Source organism: Hypoxylon trugodes, assembly GCF_022578975.1.
Source record: "Hypoxylon trugodes strain CBS 135444 unplaced genomic scaffold F4822scaffold_3, whole genome shotgun sequence".
Taxonomy (NCBI): domain Eukaryota; kingdom Fungi; phylum Ascomycota; class Sordariomycetes; order Xylariales; family Hypoxylaceae; genus Hypoxylon; species Hypoxylon trugodes.
Window position 1 is genome coordinate 1,354,502 of NW_026250018.1, and position 11,101 is coordinate 1,365,602.

At 45.5% G+C, this 11,101-nt stretch overlaps 2 protein-coding genes across 2 annotated transcripts; both read left to right on the forward strand.

Annotated features, from left to right (window-relative positions):
* The first annotated feature begins 3,422 nt into the window (after positions 1–3,422).
* On the forward strand, positions 3,423–6,346 carry F4822DRAFT_394769 (uncharacterized protein). Its single transcript, XM_051457385.1, has one exon. It carries the CDS (start codon positions 4,024–4,026, stop codon positions 5,869–5,871), a length of 1,848 nt encoding a protein of 615 aa, XP_051316671.1. The 5' UTR covers positions 3,423–4,023; the 3' UTR covers positions 5,872–6,346.
* A 2,353-nt stretch (positions 6,347–8,699) lies between these two features.
* On the forward strand, positions 8,700–9,663 carry F4822DRAFT_426745 (Nitroreductase; the record flags this gene model as incomplete). Its single annotated transcript, XM_051460618.1, has 2 exons — positions 8,700–9,254; positions 9,346–9,663. The coding sequence occupies 2 exons, from the start codon at positions 8,700–8,702 to the stop codon at positions 9,661–9,663; spliced, it is 873 nt and encodes a 290-aa protein (XP_051316672.1).
* Between the last annotated feature and the right edge of the window lie 1,438 nt (positions 9,664–11,101).

The following is an 11,101-nucleotide window of genomic DNA, read 5'->3' on the forward strand; positions in this document are numbered from 1 at the left end:
TAAATCAACGTAAATATGACGTGCGATATAAGGCGCATGAGAGGAACGACAGAAATTTGCCCGAACCAGGACGACAGCTTAGTATAATAAATTGTGTACCTCGGTACATATTACTGTATGTCAGCATTTCTTGGTATTTTAGGGTCAAGGAAAGATTTCTTTCGAGGGGATGGGCCAAGACCATAAGATAACTCTTTCATCTTCCTTCTTCCCTTGAGTTCAGGGGTAAAGGAACGAGCCCCTTTTCGAACATACCACTTGGTACAAGTCCGTAAATGAACCTCGGATGTTTATTCCCTCATCGTCGTTGGATTTTACCTAAGCACTTAGGAAACTGATTGTAGCGAGAAAACATGTTCGGCTAAAATCTGAAATCGCAGCAAGGGATGTAAGAAAAAAAAAACTCAACAAGGGCGAAAGTACCCAATTGTCATTACCACATGCGAACCTCATACTCGGGATGAGATGTAGTACAAATATGCAAAACTGACAGCTCGGCAGTTTTCCCCCTTAAAAGGAATTCCCCGGGCTGATGGATCATAAGTACGTAGGTACGTACATATTCTAACGTAAAAGGAAGCGAATAAGGCGTCAGGATCAGCAAGGAGACCGTAGCATCGGGATCCATGATGACTGTTGCTTTTGAGAAGATAATCTTATCAGATCGATGTCTCGCCCGTTGGATTGGGATCAGATAAAAATCGCGCGTAAGACAACCTTGACAACCTAACCAACACTAACACGTGGCGTGAGCCGGCATCAAGGACAGCCGGAATTGTTGAGATGAGTTATTAGAAAAATTTTCCTTAAGCGAAAGGAGACGGTAAAGTCAGCCTCATTCCTTGTTTCCGCGGTGAGAAACAATCGGTGAATCCAGGGGGTCGTACGATCGATGGAACGTTTCGAATACTTGAGCAAAAAAATATGATATCGTCTCATGAAAACAATAATAGCAATCATAATGAAAAACCATCAGTGATTGCCATGACGATTATCTAGTCAGTGGACCATATTGAGCCTCATTGCGAACCCTGCCAACCCAGGAACTATACGTTTATAGTATAGTACCAGCTGTATGTAGGACCGGGCATTTCTTAAAACATTCAATGTTCGGTACTACCCAGGTACTACTTAGTCTCATTTCCCGGGGAATTGGTTATGAGGTCAGGGCTGTCAGGTTCAGTTTGATGGTTTTATGTTTTTTTTTATCTGATCGACCCAGTTTTTTATTTTTCTGCCGAGACAATTTAACTTTTCCAAGCTTTCCCATCAAATGCGGCCTTAGTCATTAATGAGTGGATCCATTTCTTTGTTGTCCGACATCGGCCAAAATACTGATCAGATTGATAAACTGATGGATAAAGATTAAATGTACTCCGTGCGGTTGAGTTCAATTTAACTGATGGATTAGATTAGTATCCGCTCGATCCCCCGATCCCCCATTCCTTCCAAAACGCCAAAATGTCGTGTTACCAATAGACGCCGGGATGTAACGGTTATCTCACCGTACTTCATACTGTGCTACCACAGCGAAAGGTACAATCGACTAAATTATTCCATTCAATGTTGCGAAAGCACCTAAGATAGTGTATTTATCACAACGAGTACTACAATTAACAACAGCCTCAAATAAACATCTCAAACTTCTAACGACGGCTTCTGGGTAAAGGGAGGTAACATATGATCGTCTCGGCTCCACCGATCGTGCAAGAGAATGAGAGCGCAACCACACCGCCAATTGATAGCCTTCCATATGACGATTGGTACGACTTGACACCGGTCAGATATGCAAAATTCAATTATAGCAATCCTGCTTATCATCATCGCATCAAACATCGAAATTGGAGCATCAAAGGAAAGGCTACCCGAGATTACGTGACCGGTACAGGAGCCCGATCAATACCTGACGATGCCCATCAAACATCCAAAATGGGATTAAAAGTAGAACAACTGTATTAGTGCCATGGCTACACGTTTAGTTACCAGGGAGCAGGTTAAACTCGGTTCGGCACCTCGAGCCTGTCGGGTCCTCAAACATGTCAAACTCCACTCAAACCTCTCAGCCGGTGTTGCACTTGTTACTTAAAGACAACCGAGGAAGGAAAACGAAACTGGATCGAGGTTAGATCATGTTGGATGATGACACCGTATTCGCATATTTCGGTAGGAGGAGCTCCAATTTTGTGGAGGAGGCAATCCGGGGTAGCGGACAGCGGCAGACGCCAGACCAATGCCACTGGACCAGATAGTCAAGTGATGAAATATTGTGTAATTCTTGACGAGCCAACCAGAAGATGCGTCTTTCTCCAAATATCGATCGCGCGCCCCCGTGAGGAGGCATCACGTCTTTGTTGGCGTAGCCGATGAGTGGAAGCGAGAAAAGATGCAGAAAAAAGAAGCCGATGAGCGGTGCCGTGGCACAAATGAACAAGTATATCCTCGCCCTAGTTCAATCGAGTAAGTCATGATCCTCGTCAAAGAGCCGAAGCATGTCAACCCAACAAGAAAGGGGAAAACAATTCATGGATGTCTTGAAATTGATTTCTGGGCAAGTATCTAAAGTAAGTAACAATAATGAGAAACATTGTCAAATATGTCAAGTACCATAATTACAATGTAATAATATCAGATAATAATAGACAAGGAAAGACATGGATAGACGTAATTTCGGGAAATTGTTGTTGTTGTACGTATGTGTATGTGTATGTGTGTGTGTGTGTGTATGCGTATGTAATTGTGTACGTGTAAGTAACGAAATTTCTAGTGCAAGCGCACGATCTTATCAAGATCAAGCACACGATGACTAAGTACCTAGGTACTTTATTCCATCCTAACTCGCAACTCGCTTGCCCCTGGAATTATGTACCTGAACACAATCACTTACCTCACTCAGGCCAGATACCTACCTAATCATGACTAACGGGACAAAGCTTCCCGTAATATCTGAAGTAGATTGATAATTGGCAATTATTAAAAAAACAACCTTGAAAGTGACACAAACGAGGGAATAATAAGGTCGGCGAAAATCGGAGTCTCCAACAGGTATCTAACGTATCTTAGCTGCTAAGTAAGGTAAAAAACGGCGGAGTATTCAAAAGAAGGTACGGGGTTGATATCATTAGCTTCAAAATTGTACACAGTACTAACAATACCAGACAGCTGATTCCTCCTTTAAATCAGTAGACTGTTCGACCCATTGGAACTTAAAATGCTTGGCAAACGGGCCTAGGTTACGGAGAAATCCCAATCGGCAAGAACCAGGAAAGGCCAGTGCAGCGAGGAAAGAGCTTTTGATGGTCTTTCCGTCCCACCTAACCCACACTGCCCACCCCAAAAGCTGATGCAAGCCAATCTCGCCATCTGATAGGGCTTTTAGCCTTTTGCCCCTTCCCCCCTTGTACCTCCTATCATCATCATTTGGACAAACCCGCAAAACGTTGAAATATTACAAGATCGGCACTCTCTCTTTTTTTTTTACCAGAAATTTTCGTTACTAACCTTGCCTTCTTTACACAAACGACTTCATCAGTGATATGATAAAATATCGTGCACAGATTCGTCCTCACTGGTAATATTAATATTATTTATGAGTCGTTCTTTGTTCTATTTCTCCCTATTGTCATTCGACCTACCTTAGGTGACCACCTCGGCTACTTTTTATATAAGTCGTGGAGGTGTTTTCTTCAATTGACCACGCATCCCACGAAACCCCCCACAATTCCACCTACTTCGAGACATACCCCCTGAAGCAAACAACTCCAACCAGGTACCAGACAGAATAATTTCTCGACAACGCGACGCGTAAAGAGGAAAAAAAAGAAGTTCATTCTCCAAGTCCTAAAAAACCCCTCCCCCACCAATTGCCATTCGACGTTCTGCATTAATACGGCATACGATACCTCGGCAATCAATTAAACCTACCATAGCCGAATTCGGCTTCTCCAACATCAATTCAACATTAAATATCCCGAATTAAAGAAAGAAACACAAAGAAATAAGGGCGTCACCTCCACCTCAGTAGTCATGTCGATCGGTATTGAGCGGTTAGCAATCGACTCGGCGCCTGGCTATGCGTCAGAGGAGGAGAATCGTACCCCTTCTATCGCACCATCTCTTACCTACTCCGACGATTCTGAAGACCAAGATGAGCCCCAACCGCCCGAGGTCACTCCCCGAAGACGACGCGCTTCTACGAGACTAATCGCTCAGAGCCCTGCCGATGTGCAACGAATTACCGGAGAGTCTACGCAACAATTGCTGAACCGATGCTGTGGTGGCGGCTGTTGCATGAACTTACAGAAGAAGGAAGGTCTCGAATATGAGCGTGTTCCGCTTCCTGACAATGATGCCTTCCGTTCATTGGGATTGAAGATTGGCGAGATACCGACTACCTTGACTAAGATTCAAGATATGCCTGAGCAGACCGCTTTTCTTCAATCCATTCGACGTACCTCTAACTCAGCTTCACCGACTGCTTCGCCCACTGACTCGGCCATCTCTTTCGGAAGTCAGGCTAGCTCCCCTACCTTTGAGAGTATGCCTAAGGAGCTCAGCCTCGAGGACCTAGACACCTCTATTCAGCCGCCGTCTTTTGTACAGCCTCACCCACCCTACCATGTCTTCCCCGCCAAGATCCATAACACTCGCGAGTTGACGAGACCTGGTGCCGAAAAGCGCACATATCATTTCGACCTTGACATTACCGATTACCCCCATGCCGAAGGAGTAGACTTCAAGGTCGGAGGTGCTATTGGCATCTCCGCTCCTAACGAGTCTGCCGCTGTTGAACAAGTTCTCGACTTGCTTTTGGTTCCGCGTTTCTTGCGTAGCAAGCCGGTTCTATTGCGCACCACGCGTGGCCGCTGGCCGACTGTATGGGGCGAGGACCAGGCCCGAGAACTAGTTACAACTCGACGAGACTTGCTAACATGGTGCTCTGATATTCAATCATACCCACCCACCAAGCCCTTGCTACGCATCCTCGCCGAGTACGCCCTAGATCCTAACGAGAAGAAGATTCTCATGTTTCTCTCCGCTAGTGAAGGACAAGGCGTTTTCTGCGACTTACGTACTGGCCCCCATATTTCCCTTGCTCAACTTTTGAGTGCTTTCCCATCTTCCAAGCCGCCTTTGGATTTGCTTCTCTCTGTGCTCCAGCAATTAATGCCACGATTCTACTCACTTTCTAACGACCCGCATGATTCTAACGAGGTTCGCGACGAAGAACAGCGCCGCCTTATCGAGATAGCCGTCACCGTTCAAGAGACGCCTGACTGGCGAGGTGGTTGCCGTACAGGTGTCGGTTCCGGATTCTTTGAACGCCAATCGCGGAAGTTATTAGAGTACCAACGTGCAGGAGAACCAGCTCCCCAGTTGTACGTCCCAATGTTCAAGGGGCTTATGGCCAACCCGCTTGCAAAGGAATTTGTGTCTGATGGTCCGATGCTCCTTATTGGGGCTGGTGTCGGCATCGCACCGTTCCGTGGGTTCGTCCAGCATCGCCTCAAGAACGCAAACTGCGCCAATAAGGTGTGGGTTCTCCAAGGTGTTCGAGATTCACTTGTCGACGAGCTGTACGGCGGAGAATGGGGTGTACATGAGGATCGAGTAAAGAAAGTTGTCCAGAGTCGACGTGGTGAGAGTCGCTACGTACAGGACGAGGTCTTCCACCAGGCAGACCTTGTTTGGTCGATTATTAACTCGGTTGATGGACGCGTCTTTGTCTGCGGCAGTTCTAAGGGAATGGGAGAAGGTGTCAAAGACGCGTTGATCCGGGTTGCTAAGAAGAAGGGCAACCTAGAATACGAAGAGGCGAGAAGATTCTGGGGGTTGAAGAGGGACGTCGGTCAATACATCACTGAGACGTGGTGATAAATACCGTTTCCCCTCCCCCCAACAAGGCAGATGGGCAATCCTGATACACAGGTAGACCGTTGCTACTATGAACTCTTTCATTTAGACATATGGGGGGTTTACAAAATTGCGTTTGCTCATAGCGTTTGGTATTACTAAAATTTCGCTTACATATAGAAGGTCGGGCGTTTGCGCAAGCTGGACGAAGCCGAGCTGGTCGGTTTCGATTTATGAGGACGGCGTTTCTTCCATTCACGCTGAGAATAGGGGTGGTTCGCGTGTGAAGGCGTTAAGAAGCCTCGGAAGACACGTGCCATAGGTACCTAGGTAGGAACCTGCAATGCAATGCGATGATTTTTAATACGATGGTTCTTCTCTTTCTCTCTGCGATGAAGCAGACTTGTACATACGAAGTTGCCGCGCTGCATTAAGTATATAGTTATATGAAATGGGTTATAATGCCAACGATGTTTTTTACGCGCGTCTCTATCCGTAGTATCCGAGGGATTACAATTATGCACGGCGTATATATACCCAAACACTAGAAAGCTGTTAAATAGACAATTTACTTTCTTTTCGTCATGAATCTTACATTTCTGCAAGGGATGTAACGAGTTAGTCGTCGTCGGCTCGACACACGATAGGTCAGAGCTAAAGAAAATTGCCCAATCCGGCAACTACCCAGGTACTTCCTCCATGTAGCCTTGTATTGATCACGAAGCTTATTGGTTACACTGCGATGAGAGAGTTTCCAGGGTCCTGGCGTAGTACATTTAGACTGAGTCTAATTGTCTCAGTACAGAAAAGAAACTCCGAAAGTCTATCCATTTGCTTCTATAGCTTTCCTAAGTCTCCACAAACGCATGCAGCTAGATATACCTAAGTCAGTCCAGATGCACTCGCGCCTCGTACACTACATTGTCCATGTAGGCTATATTATGCGATAGAATATACAATTGGATATATATGGGTTATCTCACCACGGAAGATATATGGCACGATCGCATGATACCTACCAGTTAAGTAGTACACCAATGCCGAGCTGTGTAATTACAAGCACAACCAGCACAGCCCCCCTTGGATAGTATCGAATATATTCAGTACCAAGTCTTTTCACCACCAAAGACACCGAGACACCGAGGACTCTTCAATTTCTTCGCGGATATAGAAGACAAAACAGATCATGTTAATAAACAGAATTAACGCAGATTAATGAAGATAGACGAGGCAAGGTAGTATCAACTAAGCGCCGGGAGGAAGCAATTCGTGCAAGTTGCGACGTCAAGCGAGTGCCGAACGCGCGAGAGGCGGCTAATAAGGCGGATTTTATATGAATCGCGGGGTAATGAGGCCGTGAAACGCCGTTGTAGACGTTGTATTTCGTTGCATATGACACTTTATACTTACAGTTTATATATAATAATGATAAAAAGAGCCTCATGGTCGCCTAAGTAATCTAAGAAAAGAACGGAAGAAGGTTGATGGAGAATTTAGAAGGATAAAAAGAAAAAAGGGGGAACAAGTTGTACAGACCTACATAACCTTACCCATAAATTCTAGATGCATGGAAACCAACATACATATGTACATACATATTTCCAACTCACTTGACTCGATAACGATAAATGGAGTGCCTGTTTTTTCATTAGCGTTAAGTACATATAAAAGTTCTTAGTAGTAATGGATTTCAAATAATTATGAAATCAGACCGATATTACTGGTAAGAGGATTATTAATAAACTTATAAGCAAGATGTTTTAGGCTCGGGATGTCGCCATTCGGACCAGGACCAATTGTGCGTCCATCACCACGCCAAAGACCCACAACGGGGGCGCTTACCGAAACTTGATCACGCTAGTACTACAATGCAGTATAGTAAGTTGGAAGAACATAACCTTGTCCGAGTTCTTGCTGTTTCTTAGTCGCGACTTACATTTGTTATACTAGGTACTTCGCTACTTTCGCTATTCAAGTGTGAAAGAAGATTTGTAATACAGAAGTGGATCCATGTTTTCAAGTAACGAAGTAACAACTTGAAAGGTAGCAAAAAAACTAGTAACAATGAGTTAGATACGAATTACCCGGAGATAACAGGAATGTAAGTAAAAGTATCTACCAACAAACGCATAGACAACACATCCAAATGTATGGATGTACTGAAACGGAACCATCAATTTGATACTAGCGCGTCTTAATAAGTCATTACGATTCACGAAAGCAGCAATTACCAATATCCATATGGGTGGAAATAAACCAATGTTAGTGGACCCGATCGATCTTACGTGCGATCTGCATGTATGTAGGTAATGTAGATATGTATATCCAATACGTACATGGTCTTTTTCCCTTGTCCTTTTCTCCTGTCAATCTATCCCACCTGCCTCTCAGGTACAATCCTGCTTAGAAACTCACATACCTAGGTACCCAGGTACATCCATCAATCATGCAATCATGCGTGACCCACCTGTACATCGGGTACTTCTATACATGTAACTAAACTACCCCTCCATCCGCACCTACTTTTTGCAATAGGTTCAATTTGCGTCAGCGGGGGTAAAAAAAAAGCATAGTGGAAGGAAACAACTCGACACACTAAGAAGGTAGGAAAGGTAGGGGTGGTACATGTGTACGGGGCGTAGATAGCGTGCTTCTGGACTTTCCTTTCCTCTTTTTTTCCCCCATGCCTCTGTTCCTCTTTCACTTGCACAGTCGCAGTTGCAGTCACACTTGCCGTTTTGTATTAGTACCTTTTTTACCTTTTATACTAGGCAAACCCATACCTACCCGTATCAAAACCAAGCCAGTAAACTCCGTAGCGTTGCTTCCCGTAAATAAATAAGACCAAGATGCGCCCGCACTTTGTCACTTCAGCCGTCTTTTCCCTCTCTAGACTTAGCACCACTTCGGCCACCACCACTTCTCGAGCTACTACTACTACCACAACAGCTCTTAAATCCCTAGCAGCAACCTGTCCTCAACAGAGACTATTCTCCTCTAGTGTCCTGCAGTGTGATCTAGCCAGGCCCCAGGCAAAGAATCACCAAAGACTTACCGTCTCGACTACTACACCGTCCTCCGCATCTTTCAGTACCACTTCCACAATGGCTACTCCCATCAACTCCAAATCGGTCCTCGAGCTGATCAAGGAACGTCGCACATACTATGCCCTCAGCAAGGACCTAGCTATCTCCAAGGACCGCATTCAGGAGATTGTCAAGGACGCCGTCCTACACGTCCCCTCCTCCTTCAACTCCCAGACCAACCGTGTCCTCGTCCTCTTCGGAGCCGAGCACGACAAGCTATGGGACTTCACATCCGAGGTCCTTAAGGCCATCGTTCCTGAGGACTCTTGGCAAAACACCGCCAACCGTATTGCCCTATTCAAGGGTGGTGCTGGTACCGTAAGTTCTTTCACTCTTTAGCTTGCTACCCAATGACGACATGATTGAAAAAGCAATTGGGTCACCATACTAACAAAGACATCCTTAATAGGTTCTCTTCTTCGAAGACCAGGACGTTGTCAACCAATTCCAGGCCAAGTTCCCGCTATACAGCGACAAGTTCCCGTTGTGGGCGGCACAGTCGGATGCGATGCTACAATATGTAGTATGGACCGCTTTGACGGCCGAGGGTCTCGGTGCTAACCTCCAGCACTACAACCCATTGGTTGACGCCAAGGTAGCCGCTGAGTGGGGCATCCCCGACAACTGGAAGCTCAACGCCCAGCTTGTCTTCGGTGGCCGCACCGGCGATGCCGGCCCCAAGGAGTTCCAGGCCATCGAGGAGCGCTTCAAGGTTGCTGGTGCTTAGGTGCGCTGCAAGACCGTTCCCCGTGTTCCGACTCCATTCGCCTCCTCACTTCTTCGTAGTCGACAAAAGTCATAAACCATTATTCGCGGTGTCGTCGAGTTGCATAAGGGATGGGAAATTCTTAATAGATGTGTTGGATATTTGCGTTTGCTTTCTGCTGTTGTTGTCATTGCACTCAATAGACAAAGGCGAAAGGAGCGGCGGTTCGTTCGTTCGAGCTGTCGTCGCTCTTCATGAGTTCCTTAGACTTACCTACCCCACCTATCCTTCCTACTTACTATAACTCCTCAACCAGGAAGCATTCAACACCTATTAGAACGATAAACCAATAAATAAATAAATCAGTCAAAAGAATGAACTTTTTCAAAAGATAGAGTGATTGCTCAATTAACTAATAATTAAAGTTGGAGTTGAAGTCGATGTCTTTAACGGCGTAGTATTATGTCGTAATCAAGAGCCTCGCATAATAGAGTGGCGTAATCATGTCGTATGCAGCACTCGTACATCGCTCCTTCCGCCGAAATAAGTCAAAACTAAGTTAGCTACCTAAAACTAAAACTCTCTGTCACTTTAACTTTTTTTTAAAGTCTGAGCCGCATCTTGTTTACACCTTCACCTTCCACAAATTGTAACATCGGCGACTCAACCCGTACAACGTATTACCTACGCCGTCCATTGACTTAGGTTATACTCGTCGGGGCAAGACTGGACTAACTCCGTCAATAGAGATGGCCAGGTGCGTGATGTCGAGGATGGATTGCCATGCGGGTTCGTTACGCGGCGAGTCGAAATGGAAACGAAAAAAAAAAAAAAAGAATTTCGTCGAGTTACGTTCCACGCGTAGTACGACGAGCGTTTCCTGGCTTTATCCTCGAGGGGTGAAGGCAAATAAAATAAAGGTATGTATATGGACACAAGGGTTTGTTATCTTGTCATCGATGTTCCTCGTTAGAAGCTTCGCGTTCTGAGAGGAATTATGACCGTTATTCTCGACACTAACAGGTTTCAGGTTTCGAACGACATCGTTGGGTTGGAGCTTGATGGTCGCACCGCTCATAGCGGGGCTAAAAACAGACGGGAGACGATCTGTGTTGAGACTGCTCCGCTATGCCGAGCGTTCGATGACACGGTCTGGCGACTCACGATGGCTTCATTGGAGTCTCGGCAGCGGCCAACTGACCGTATAATCCGCTCACAAACCATGTAAGTTCGCGTTCATCACGACTCACTGAGCGCGTTTCGATAATGACTATACTAACCTTTGTCTCTCAAGGTTATACCGACGACACCACGACTATGGGCGTGAAACGTCATGTCAGCCAAATTCGCGATACATGGAATATCTATATATACAGGCTGTAATTCTGAGGGTCTCCTCTCCTTCTTCCCACAGATCAAGACAGAGAAATCAACATATTTCAAGATCATACAAAATAAA

What these genes read in the sequence shown, in the direction of transcription:
- F4822DRAFT_394769 (XM_051457385.1), top strand. Translation starts at nt 4,024, where the DNA reads ATGTCGATCGGTATTGAGCGGTTAGCAATCGACTCGGCGCCTGGCTAT.